At 29.8% G+C, this 12,584-nt stretch overlaps 4 protein-coding genes and 1 non-coding gene across 13 annotated transcripts in view; 2 read left to right on the top strand and 3 right to left on the bottom strand.

Moving 5' to 3' along the window:
- Positions 1–658, bottom strand: part of LOC146534831 (uncharacterized) — a 55,625-nt gene extending 54,967 nt beyond the window's left edge. The window contains exon 1 of the mRNA XM_085192602.1: positions 462–658. Coding sequence (XP_085048728.1) covers positions 462–516 — 55 coding nt within the window. The 5' untranslated portion in view covers positions 517–658. The remainder of the gene's footprint in view (positions 1–461) is intronic.
- Positions 659–2,489: 1,831 nt separating this feature from the next.
- On the top strand, positions 2,490–6,322 carry LOC146534832 (endoplasmic reticulum GDP-fucose transporter-like). The gene is made up of 4 exons (XM_085192705.1): positions 2,490–2,814; positions 2,892–3,013; positions 3,428–3,695; positions 4,548–6,322. The coding sequence occupies exons 1-4, from the start codon at positions 2,650–2,652 to the stop codon at positions 4,932–4,934; spliced, it is 942 nt and encodes a 313-aa protein (XP_085048831.1). The 5' UTR covers positions 2,490–2,649; the 3' UTR covers positions 4,935–6,322.
- On the bottom strand, positions 5,422–8,657 carry LOC146534833 (RNA-binding protein 1-like). 3 transcript variants are annotated; one of them, XM_085192707.1, is made up of 5 exons: positions 8,499–8,657; positions 8,184–8,392; positions 7,605–7,667; positions 6,530–6,676; positions 5,422–5,656 (listed from the first exon to the last, which is right to left on the bottom strand). In XM_085192707.1, the coding sequence occupies exons 2-5, from the start codon at positions 8,390–8,392 to the stop codon at positions 5,650–5,652; spliced, it is 426 nt and encodes a 141-aa protein (XP_085048833.1). In that variant the 5' UTR covers positions 8,499–8,657; the 3' UTR covers positions 5,422–5,649. The 3 variants fall into 3 exon arrangements, with proteins under 3 accessions (XP_085048833.1, XP_085048832.1, XP_085048834.1); XM_085192706.1 differs by having other exon boundaries at positions 6,452–6,676; XM_085192708.1 differs by lacking the exons at positions 5,422–5,656; positions 6,530–6,676 and adding an exon at positions 6,937–7,224.
- Positions 7,828–7,964, bottom strand: LOC146534834 (small nucleolar RNA SNORA53). The gene has a single exon (XR_014878518.1). It is a non-coding gene; the product is annotated as a small nucleolar RNA SNORA53 (small nucleolar RNA).
- Positions 8,658–9,201: 544 nt separating the features above from the next.
- sws (patatin like phospholipase domain containing sws) overlaps positions 9,202–12,584 on the top strand; it is a 34,559-nt gene continuing 31,176 nt past the window's right edge. For 2 of the 7 annotated variants that reach the window (XM_085192491.1, XM_085192486.1), the window contains exon 1: positions 9,202–9,423. In XM_085192491.1, the coding sequence (XP_085048617.1) occupies positions 9,322–9,423 (102 nt within the window). In that variant the 5' untranslated portion in view covers positions 9,202–9,321. Of the gene's footprint in view, positions 9,424–10,705; positions 10,851–12,584 lie in introns of those variants that run through there. The other 5 variants (XM_085192485.1, XM_085192492.1, XM_085192490.1 and 2 more) reach the window with 4 other exon arrangements.

Below are 12,584 nucleotides of genomic sequence, written 5' to 3' on the forward strand. Positions count from 1 at the left end.
TTCTGCACGTCAGTCAGTATCGTGATATAACAAGTTAATGTTAATATTTTAAATATATTGTATCTATATAGGCACAAATATATAAAGTTTTTATAATTTTATGAGACATTTTTACATTTTTAAATGGCTCCATCACGATTTTTCCATGTTCATTTTTATAAGCGTGTTGCAAATACCAATTAAGTAAATGTTTCATTGTATTACAAAACTAATAACACGTAACTACCTAACCAGTATTATTGTAATTGATGATACCCACGTAGAGTTGACATTCTTTATTTTTTTTTATAATTATCACGTAACTCATAATTATATGCTTATTAATTATTATTATATAATTACATAATTATAAAATTTAAAAAAAATATTATAAACGTTGCTAAATGAAGCTTCGGCATAACGAGGGTAGATATGCGCTTAAAAAATATTTAAAAAAAAATCATAAATAAAAAATAACTCACCAAACTGGAATGAATGGAGAAGAATCACCAAAAAAACAACAAATCCCGTCAACATTTTTCTAAAACCAAATAACACACTCTCGTAGAAACAATAATAATATGTAAATTTAGATTGGTTTGCATTGTGCAGTTGATTTTGTTTGAGTTGAAAGTTAAAAATAACACTATATATAATAGCACTTCACACACTGTAACTGTTAACAAAAATTAACACAGAAATAATAAAAAAAAACTGTTCAAATAAAGTTTTTTTTATATATAATCGTTTCGTATGGTATCATTTTTAACACGTCCGTACGCCTCGACGCGGCTGAGAGGACGGAGTGACGGAGTGACGGAGTACGCCCGCGGCGGATGTAGGAAACCGCTTCGTTGGCAAGTCTTGAAGGCAATGTTGATATTACTATTGGATTATTAGTTTATATTTATATTGCCATTATAAATGTTGGGTTTACTAATTAATATGATAAGTTAGGGTATTTACTTTTTTTAGAGTCTCTGTTTCGTATGTAGCTGAGCAAAGCCTAGTGTTAAAACATTCCGCACTCCACTTTTCGCCGAATTTTAGTGGCATTGCATGTTGAGCATGGTAGTGGAATTCAACGCTGCGCTTTGCCTCGACACTGGAGTGAAAAACTTAAAATTATAAATATTTCATTTCCTCGAGTGGGAATCGAACACATAATATAATTACTTATATAGAAAACCAGAATTATAGATTTTTTCTTTTTTTATACGTATAAATTGAAAAGTAATTTTATTTAATCGCCTTAATTTTCGTTTTAACAATGTTTTTATAAACCTACGTAAGTTAATAAAAATAATTATAACAAAATAATACTTTGCATAAACTGAATATCTTCCACGTTTTTGCTCTTATCGGAAAATTATTATTCTATTCGCCGTGCGATTATATTTGTGATTAAGGAAAAACGAAAAAAATTAAGATATTATACAGGTAAAATAAATAATTAAAAATTAAACGATTTCATTTACTACGTCCATTGAATTGCTATCAGTTGTGGCGCAGGGATACAATTGTGCGACTGTAAACACGACAGTTAGTAGGTTTGATTCCCGTTAGAGTAAAAGAAATATGTATTTAATATTTTCTCTTTCTCGCACTGGTAACGAGTCAAAGCTCGGCGTTGAGTTAGCCACGCAAATCTCCAGAATTTGGTGGAAACTTGGCAACTTAAGTGTTTAAATGGGAACGTAGTGTTCCGTTACCTTGGGAACGGTAGGATCCGAAGTTCCCTCCGAGAGGTATCGAGAATACACCAAGAAGAATGTAATAAAGGATAGAAATAAAGAATAAATAATAAAATTCGTACATACAATATTACTTCTAGTAATTGCAATTAGTAGTCCTTACTTTTTTTAGATGGCCATCATGTCACAAATTGAGCTCATGATTACAACTAAAGTTAATATAATTAATAGATACTTATTCTGACAAATAAACTAGAATAATTGTTGTGAGCCCTAAAAGACTCACAACAACTAAATCCTAAAAAATGGCCCCAATTAGCGATTATAAATATATTCAGTTCTAAAATTAAGTATCTGCTTACGTATTCAATTTAAAGTCAATAATAACTAAGGGAAATTCCTTTTTCTTTTTTTCCTGGCTTATTTTTAATACAGAAATCACGATGTACAAAAAAATGGATATTGACTATTATTTCATATACATGGATAAGTTCTAAAAAAGAAAATAAAATTTCACTCAACTATACGATGTGGATAATAGCTTAATTTCTTACCTTAGGCACTTTTTGATTTGTTGTTCAAAGAAATAAAATAATCTATAGTCAAGTATACAAAGTTGAAATTAATTATATAAATATTTTTCTTCTAAATAAAAATATAACTTAATCTTCTTTAATAATTATAATTAAATATTTTTTAATATCGCATCATCAATCTTCCTTAATAATTATAATTAAATATTTTTTAATGTCATCTAAGATCGACGAACAGAACGCATACTGAAGTAAACTGTCACTTTGACATTGACATTGAAATATTTACAATTTACTATTTACGAATTTTGGCCAAATTTAATAACCTATGCTTTCGTGGCAAGTGGCAACAAACACCAAAATGTTCATATAAAACACACCATATGCTAACTTGCGTCATTTGCACCGGGCTTGTTAATTACCCATAATACCATTATACCACCATGAGTTACTTTAAGGTTGTCGCTAAAGTTTTTATAGGATGTTGCACGAGTTCTTTACTAATGGAAATTATGATGGCAAGATTACCAGAAAGCGCCAATTTTATAACATTCCTTCAATTTTTATTTGTATCTTTACAAAGTCTTTTATTTTTGAAATCACAAGTGGTAAGTAACAAGTTTGTCTTACACATAACTTCATTTAGTTTTGGATTGTTTTTATTTATTATAACAATTTGTTGCAGTTTTATCCAAAAATTCCGTTAAGGCAATATTTAATGTTAATTTTTTTATTTTTTATCACAAGTGTTGCTAATAATTTTGTATACGCTTTGCATGTGCCACCCACACTTCACATGATTATAAGGTAAGAATCATAACTGATAGTGTAGTATAGTGTGTAGTAATAATAGTCTGCCACTAGTAAAATATAATCTATATTTGCTACTAACATATAGATTATATTTTAGTTTACCTAAGGTTATTTAGTATTTTTTATCCTATTTAAATCCCATTTGACTGTAAGATAATTTTTCACTCCTCCAATGGGAGAAAATGCTAAGGATCGAGTTCCACTACTTAACAATTAATGTCTCAAAAGTAGGATGGAAAGTGAGCAACAAAATATCTTAACACAAGATGGTTCCTGCCTGCTATGTAGGAAAATGTGAAGTTCCTGCCTTCTGTATAGAAAATGTGAAGATGCATATTCAATACATTTTTTCAAATATATTTTTTAAAATTAAACTTAACTTAAAATAATACAAATGTGCCTTTCTAGATCTGCCTCCTCACCTGCCAGCATGCTAGTCTCATGGTATGCAAAAAATCGTAGGCCAAGAGCAAATGCCATGATAGGTTCAGTAATAATAAGTATTGGAGTGGCATTAGCCATGTATGGTGGTTCAACAATAGTTGAGAATACTCATGGAAAGTTCACACATTGGTGCTTAGGAGTAGTTATATTGTTATCCATGTTGTTTATTGGAGCTTTTGTGGGTTTACAGCAGGAGATACTTTTTACTAAATATGGGAAACATCCTGAGGAGGTAATATTTTTATTTATTTTCAGCTAGTACAGCAGCTTCCACTTTTTCTAAACTAGAGTTGACACTTTTTTCTCCACTTTCTGCTATTTTTTTTAGTTTCATGTCTCAAATGATGAAACTACCCCTGTTAGTTTCACCATTCAAGACAACTTTATCAACGTAAGTTGGGAAATAAGTGGGAATTGAACCTAAAACTGTAACATATTCAGTCAAACACTGTCTTATGACAAACTCTGAATTTAATTAAGATCTATTATAGACACCACTTTTTACCCAATTTTAGAACACTACATGTGGAGTAGCAGAATAGAATAATTATGCTTTATTTCACTAGAGAAATTTCTGTGAACAAAGTTTATGCTATCATAGCCTTAGCAGTCAGACACTAATATTATTATATTATCATTATAATTATGTACTTACGCCCAATGTAAATAATCAATCCTAATCCAAAAATTGCAACCATAGATTGAAATAGACAGAGATGGAGGTAGGCATGTAGGTTAGTGATTGGACAGACATGTCGGACAGAACGAGATAGACGTTAACTGGAGATAGGAGATACATTATTAATATTGGGCGTTAATGAATGTGCATATTCAATATGCTGTTTTGCAAGTTTTTTTTATCTGTTAATTAATATGTTAATGAGAACTAATGATTTCATTAAATCAATATAAAGCTTTGTTTAAATTCTAATGTAATAGACTTTAATTGATACATTGACTAAAGTTCCACCACTGAACATCCAATGCCTCAAAAATAAAGAAGTGTCTTAACACTAGGTTCCCACTGAATATCCTGCTATCAAAGTGAAGCTAACAAAAATAAATTAAATTTTTTTTCTTCCAGATGCTCTTTTACATACATGCACTGCCACTTCCACTTTTTTTGGGGATATATTCACAACTAAATAAAATAGTCTTCAGCCTTACATCTACCTGCTGGCTAATAGTTATTTTTAATATTATATCACAGTTTCTCTGTACGCATTCCGTCCATGAATTAGCGACTAAAGAAACTTCTACAACTGTTACTTTTATACTAACTATAAGAAAATTTGTTTCACTTCTTATATCTTCCATTATATTTAAGAATAATTTAACTTTGTTACATGTTATTGGAACTGTTTTTGTTGTGGCGGGCACTTATTTTTATTTTGACTTCTTTACTTCTAGACAACAAAGCCCCGTAAGTTCTACAGATCCTAGGTATAAGCTAAATAAAAAAAGTGAATAGGTATATTTTTTAAATCAACAGAATCTCCAAATATTTTTTATATTTTATTGTCATACTTAATTACTATGAATACAAAGGAAATATTTATGAGTTAAGTTATGAACTTATACATCAAATCATATATAAAAATATAATTATATTAATTAACATTGAAGCTAACAATTTGGGTTTTTAATGAATTTTCTCAAGAATTTTTCTATTGAATTGAATTGATGAGTTAGACTCCTAGAAATGTCAACAAGATACTCTCCTAGATATTTGTTTTGTAAAAATGTCAGTGTAAAATAATTGTGTGAGTAATTTATATAATGACTAAGATGAGTGAAGAAATTGCTCAATTTTATAGACTAAATGAAACAATGTAAAAATCAATCAAATATGATTAATTTATTAGATGAATAGAGAGTTTGATTACACTGTTACAATATTATATGAATTTATTGATGTTAATTTAAAATATTGTATTATAAAATGAAATAAAACAAAATTTAAAAATCCCATATTTATTGACTTCATACTTATATAACCTAATAAGTGCTTACAGAAATTACTAAGTAATTGATTTATACAAAAAATGACATGAAAAATGTAGCTGCTAAGACATGAAGATGAACAATATCACTAACTATGTCAAACACACACACTTGTATCACTATATTATATTACAGTACATTCATAAAGTTCAGAAATCACCAATGTTCGTCACTTCAATTGTTTAATATCTGAAAAATAATAAGAAGTTATATATATTTTCAATGTATGGATGGCATGATTAATAATAAAAAGAAGAAATTGTTTTTATTCGATTCATTTTAAAGTATTTTTTTTACTGCTATTCAATATTTATATTATGTATTATAGCAATTTGGAATTGAATGTGTGCCTCTTAGAAACCATTTGAGCATTTTAACCAATTACATTCTTCATTAAGAGTTATTAGTTAATGTAAATTTGTCAAAATACAGAGATACTAATGACAAAGTTATATAGGATAAATAAGTTTTAATATATGTATAAGAATTTTAATACAAACATATGGCTCAAATAACTACTGCACTCGGACAATTTCTAGTGAAGCAAGTTAAAATCCTAGAATGACCATATTATTTTATACTTTTCTAAATATTAGATTACTTTTTTTATTAAAAACTGAAAACTCTAGGTCTATAATTATAATTGTATATATTTATTTAATTTACTTCTTAATATTATCAATCATGCAATATTATAAGCCGAATAGGTAGTGCATTGTAAGCACTAATAAAAAAAACGATATTTATATTTAAATAACATATAAGACAATTTTCATTTGGGACTTTACCATATCATCATCTTGAAATGACAACATAGTGATTTACCACTAAGTTGTCTCTAGCTAATACCAAGATTTAAGATAAGAAAAAACATTACATGCCAAAAAAACACAAATATTCCACTACTAATCTGAGAAATCTATCAACCATACCCAATGCAGTTGTGTACAGGCTGTCGGGCCGAGTGTAGTGTTGACGACTCACCTATTTCTGCTGACGGACCTGCTCTGCCTGTCTCGTGACCGGGACCGTGATGGTGATCGGTAGGCTTTCTCTATGTACCTGGCCTTGCTATCTGATCTGCTACGGCGGTCCCGAGACCTGGAACGTCGCACTGACGGCGACCGACGACGCACTGAGGGCGACCTCCGGGGAGACCCCGAGCGCCCGCGCGAGTACGAACGCCTGCGAGGGCTACGGCTACGCGATCTGAGAACATTTAACATATTACTATCTTAGTTTTATGGGTTTGAGGTTCATTTTTGGGTTGAAATGGTCGTGTTTGTCCGTATGTATGCATCAAGACAATATTATGATTCGTGCCTTGTTTTATTTTTCATGTATTATATCCTTATATTGTACCAAAACGAAGTAAGCGACTCGACTTTCAATCCAGTCGGCCCGTCGCCGTGTCTAGTACTATAGTAGGCTTAGGTAAGGCAGTGCTAATATAGGATTAAAAATACCGAAACATGGTGAGCCGTCGTTCGTAGCCGAGGACTGCTGAGGCTGTGACGGCTGAGATGACTGATGTCTAACCGGAAGTTTCGCGAAAGTGCGGACGGTTGGTAGCGGTAGCGGTTGCGGTAATGCGGTTCGTAAGTAACCAGGTGTGGGGAAGTTAGGTGATGGCCGTTAAGAGGATAGAGGCGGAGGCTTCAGCGCGTAGTGTGGAGGGCCGTTCGCAGAGCGGCGTAGATGTAGTAAGACATGTGGTGAGGTCGTTGGTGTGTTGGTGGTTGGTTGATAAAATGGACCTGCAAACGTTCCAACACCCACCACATTTAAAATTCCGTTTTTATTATATATATCTACATTATGTCGTTATGTTGTTCATCACAACTTCTACAAAGTTATTTAAATTTAAAAGGGAATATAAGTTACATTTGTATAATTGCTAATATATTACAAAATAAATTATTGTTATCTATCAATTTGTATTAATATATAAGAAAAAATAAGGAATTTAATTTTTGATCATTTATATTATATTGCCTAATGTAAAGCCTAACCTTATTAATATAACTACATGACATCTTATTGTGAGATTAATTTATTTTCCTATCTCTATGTTATTTTCTAAATATGTAATAAAAAGAAAAGTGAATAATGCATATAGCATGTTCACCCAGCATACCTGCGATCTCTTCTTGTTCTGCCGTTGGACATTTCTACACGAATTCTTGTCCCACAACACCGTCTATGAAAAAAATTATTGAATTGAATATTGTAAAATAAATCTATAATGGAATTATTGCAATATGATACGGTTCTTCTAGCAAAGCAGACATTACTTTTACTATAGATCTGAGAACCATCAGGTTCCGATTTTAAATAATAAGTTTAGTGTAGAAAAAGAAATGTTCCCCATTCCAAGACAAGTGGAAGATCATAATGATAGATCACATTACAGTCTTGGTATGGAGGTACTATACTGTAGCACACTTATGACTCAAGCACTTCGCATTAAAGGCGAAATGGATCTAAGGAGCGTGCAATTATTTCGGTTTGGTTTGAAGACATAAAATCAATATCTTATCACCATTATCAGAATTCAAAAATAACGCCAACGAGGTCAAGACTGAGATGTAAAACGAAACCAAAATGGCGATAGTCAAACATGGCGCCACTCCTATCGAACCGGAATTAATCAATACCTAATTAAAATGTTACAACGCCTTTACAAATTTTAAATTAAATATAACTTTATACTCACGTGCCGTCTAAGCCCCGTACAGAATCTTCAGCGTCGCGTGGGTCTTCAAATTCAACAAATGCGAACCCCGGTGGATTTCTTGCAACCCACACATTTCTTATGCTACCGTATTTAGAAAATACTTTCTCTATTTCATATTTAGATGCATTTGTACCAAGATTGCCGACGTAAACCTTGCAAGAAAGATCCCATTCGCGATAGCGAGACATCTGTAAAACAAGATTAAATACGTGTTATCTTTTCGACGCCATATTGATTTGAATACGCATTGCACCATTATAATTGAGTTAATTCTTTTTTAATTACATTACACACCTTGTACACCAAGTTTTAAGTAATCACTTAATACAGTAAAAATTTAAAAAACCACTTAAAATTTAAAATAAGAAACGCCCTTCACGTTGCAATTAATACGTCTAGAAAGATCAAGCGACTGAACGCAAGTGAACTATGTGAACTGCGAATGTGAAGTTTAGAGATTAAAAATGTAAAAGAATGAATGGATGTAGTGTCTATGAACGAGTTCGTTGTTTCTTTTAATTTGTATACACCACACACTCGTCTTGTAAAAAAATACTAATGTAAATTGTGCGGTTACTTTAATTTCAATTAAATTTAAAACTATTATCTTACATTATTAAATAACATTATATAATGTGTTTAGCACTGTTAGCATATTAATTGTAATATGTCGTCAATTGCATAAATAGTAAACTGAGACATAGTTTTCCTTCCTTCTATTTTGTTAGGACTTCTAATGCGTTACTGTTCAGTTACTTTAACATCGATTAAAAAAAATTCAGTAGCCTTTGGTGCTACGTTCTCTGACTATTCCGCTAGAATACAGCGTTAAATTGAACTGTCCTCTTATTTATTTAACTAAAGTAAAATTTCAATTTCGTTATTTAGACTTGATAATAATAATATTTGGTCTGTCTATGGTCTAATCTTCTTCCATTGACGAGAGTGTAAAACCACAGAAAATAAATAGTTTGTAATTTGTATTGCTCTCGTTTCGCCTTGAAGGCTTGATTTTTCTTGTTTGTCATTTTACAAAACAGCTGATTGGTGGTTGTGTCGCCTGGACATGGCGTATGTTTCTCGAAAATATTGTGAATAAAAGTGAATTAAAACTAAAATGGATGTAGTAGGACTGTTAAATAACATTCATGATAAATCGGACATGTTCGCCGTTAAAACATGGACTTCCGAATGGACGTATAGTTTTCAAGATAATCAAGTAAGTTATTGATTTTTACTGTCTATTGTTTAGTTATATTTGCGCATATGACTTTTAAATCAAAAATATGTTATGCTAGTGTGTTTTACTCATTAATATTTGTGTCCGTTATCTTATTTATCAGTTAGATAAGATCTTGGCAAAGAAATCAATATCCTTGAAATCAACCAGGAAGTTTTATTAGTATGTACCTTAGGATTCTATGTAGTATTATTCATGCGAAATATTCTTAAATACATAAAAAAATTATATTTTAATAGAAATGTGACTGATATGGCTTATGAATAAATATAAACATAAAATTTAAGAGTAAATTTTATTGCAATTTAAAATTAACAATTTTTATTTCTATACAAAAATTAATTATGTGAAATTTCAAATCTTTGTTAAATTTTCATGATTATTACAATATTGATCAGAAATATTTTTTATTATTATTATTTACACATAACAAAAAGTAGCTAATACACATTGTATTAGGGATGTGATTATTGCTTGAATAGTAACAATATATATATGTACTTAAATTATAAATTAAAAGAATATGAAAAATCTGTGGACCTAAAAACAATAAAATGAGGGTCATTGCAGAGCTTGACAATTAGAGGAATTAATTATGTTTATTTGACCATTCTTATATGACAATGTATTGTGTTTCACAACCCCATAATTTCAGACCCAAATTATGTCTGAAAGTGGAGGATGGTGTGCCCTAACACTAGATATTCTCTGCCTCAATCCAATAAATGGTTTAACTGGTAAATATTAATAAGGCAAATATCAGTTCTAAAAAACTTACTAAATAATCTTTTATGATTGTTAATAAATTGTACATGTGCCAATTCTACTTTTCTTGTTATTTAAAATATTTACTTCGTTACTTAGAAATATTCAGAAAACTTGATTGATATTAAATGTTAATTCTTATTATATGGTATTTTTTTAATGAGCCGTAATCACTACCATCTATCTATAATTTAATTATTAAGAATAAATTAAAAAAGAGCTGTAAAAAATTCAAATTGAAAAAAAAAATCTAACCTTTCATATAAATTGTAACATTTATTTGATATTTTCGCAATTTTCGAGTAAACAATGTTTGTTTCGAAAGCGTTCAGCTAACATCGTAGTTTAGAATTATTTTGTCATTCTATTATATATTTTATTAGGAACTAAACAAGGTCTATTTTACGTACAAATAGATAATAATCATTCTCGTCTCACAAGGACAGGCGGTAGAATTCGCGAATGATAGTTTTGCGCGCATTTCAAAAACGTATGGACGTATTTTTGTTAATATAAAAAATATTGTTACTATATTAATATTAAATATTATAATGTTTCTCGCGGTATGCTTATCTGAAATATACAAGGATTTTTACAGTATGCGTATGTCAGATCGGATTAGAACTGTGTTTGTTATCTATGTGAGTTGAATTTTCTTTTTTTTTTAATATAGGTACTTTACGACGACCTTAACGTAAAATTACGTTAATTTAATTGTTATTAAATAAAAGGTACTTCAAATAATTGTTTACTTCAGTCATTTATATACTAATGATAATGGTTGCCGTGGGAATAAATAAAAAATATGTTCACAAAAAAATATTTTTGGCTATACCGTAAAACTTTTTTTAAATTATTATAATATATAATCTGTGGACAATCTCCATAATAAGTGCGTAAATCCTAGACGTAATTGACTGATGGATTGTTACAAAATACTAAGAACTAGGAAGGAGATATTTCATCATGATTTTCTCATTTGTTATTCAAGCCATCCATCCATCCATTCTCGTAGTAAACAACGTTTATAAGTAATTATTATTGTATTAATTGTTTACAACATACATATTATAAGTCAAAATATGACCATTAAAGTATAATAACAAATTAGCTTATAGAAATATATCCTGATTTTTGAAAGTTAGATTATATTAATATTTTTTTTAAAACATTTTGTACGCGTTTAAGATCGAGGCCTTTTAATTTAAAACCTAATTTTAATTTAACTGAATTCTATCTCTTTACATAATTCCTCAGACAGTCGGAATAATTTATCTCATGAAGATGAAATAGATGGAAAGGATCGTAAACTTTAAACGGTTTTGATATACAACCCTATAAAAAAAAAATGTTCCTTAATATTATTTTAATAGCCATCATTAAAAATATTATGCTTATCGATATAATATTATGTAAATTGATAACTAAATAAGTTTCATAAAACTCTATACGGTTATCTTGCTTGTAATGTAATTTATTTTACGATTGCTCATTGAATGAATGACGATATTTTAGTGAAATTTTGTATAATAAAAATGCATTATGCTATTTTTTTTGGCTTCATCCCATATTTTATAAAGCGTGATAGGAACCCAGGGTTAAGAGATTTTGTAGGAGATAAAAATAATTTTCCATTTTTTTTTTAATTTTTTTCATAATTTCCCCATATGGAGTCGAACCCACAACCATCGCGCTTGTAGCCAGACACTGTCTACTGTGCCACGATGCTATCTTTGTAAATGATAATATAACGATTGTTAATAATTTGCCTTAGATGATAATCGAATCTAGTCTTTCTGGGTACTACAAAGAATAAATACCTAAAAAAATATTTAAATATTTTTTTTTTAAATTAAATATTTGAATCAACGAATGTAGGTCATTATAGCATGTTTTACATTAATACGCTTAAAAATGTAATAAATCTTATCTTAATGCTCTAGCGAGGACAGACACTTGTGAGAAGAATTGATCGAAGTTTTTTTCGTAACATTATAAACTAGAAAGAATTTGTCTTTTTATATATTTAGGTACAATTGTTATTAGCGTGTCTGTTTATATATAGATTTCTATTGTTTGGTTTGTGTTTAAACACTATATTTTTTAATCTTGACAACTATTTACCTATTTACTGCCACTCTATACGCAATGTCTCCAGAATTCGAAAAGTGAGGAAGTGTTTTAGTGGAAAAGGAGTTTTAACATTAGGTTCCCTCTGCCTAACCTGCTATGTGCGGTATATAGTGTGAAGCTAAAAAAATACTATAAACCAATTAATTACAAGTAATATTTTAACATATTGTTACAAGATTTAAACTTTTTTTAGGATGTTTCTCACAAAGCGTCGCTCGTTATTATTAAGATTTAAAAATGAT

Source organism: Heliconius melpomene, chromosome 11 (genome assembly GCF_056956725.1).
Source record: "Heliconius melpomene rosina isolate 202511_hmr_F chromosome 11, ASM5695672v1, whole genome shotgun sequence".
Classification (NCBI taxonomy): domain Eukaryota; kingdom Metazoa; phylum Arthropoda; class Insecta; order Lepidoptera; family Nymphalidae; genus Heliconius; species Heliconius melpomene.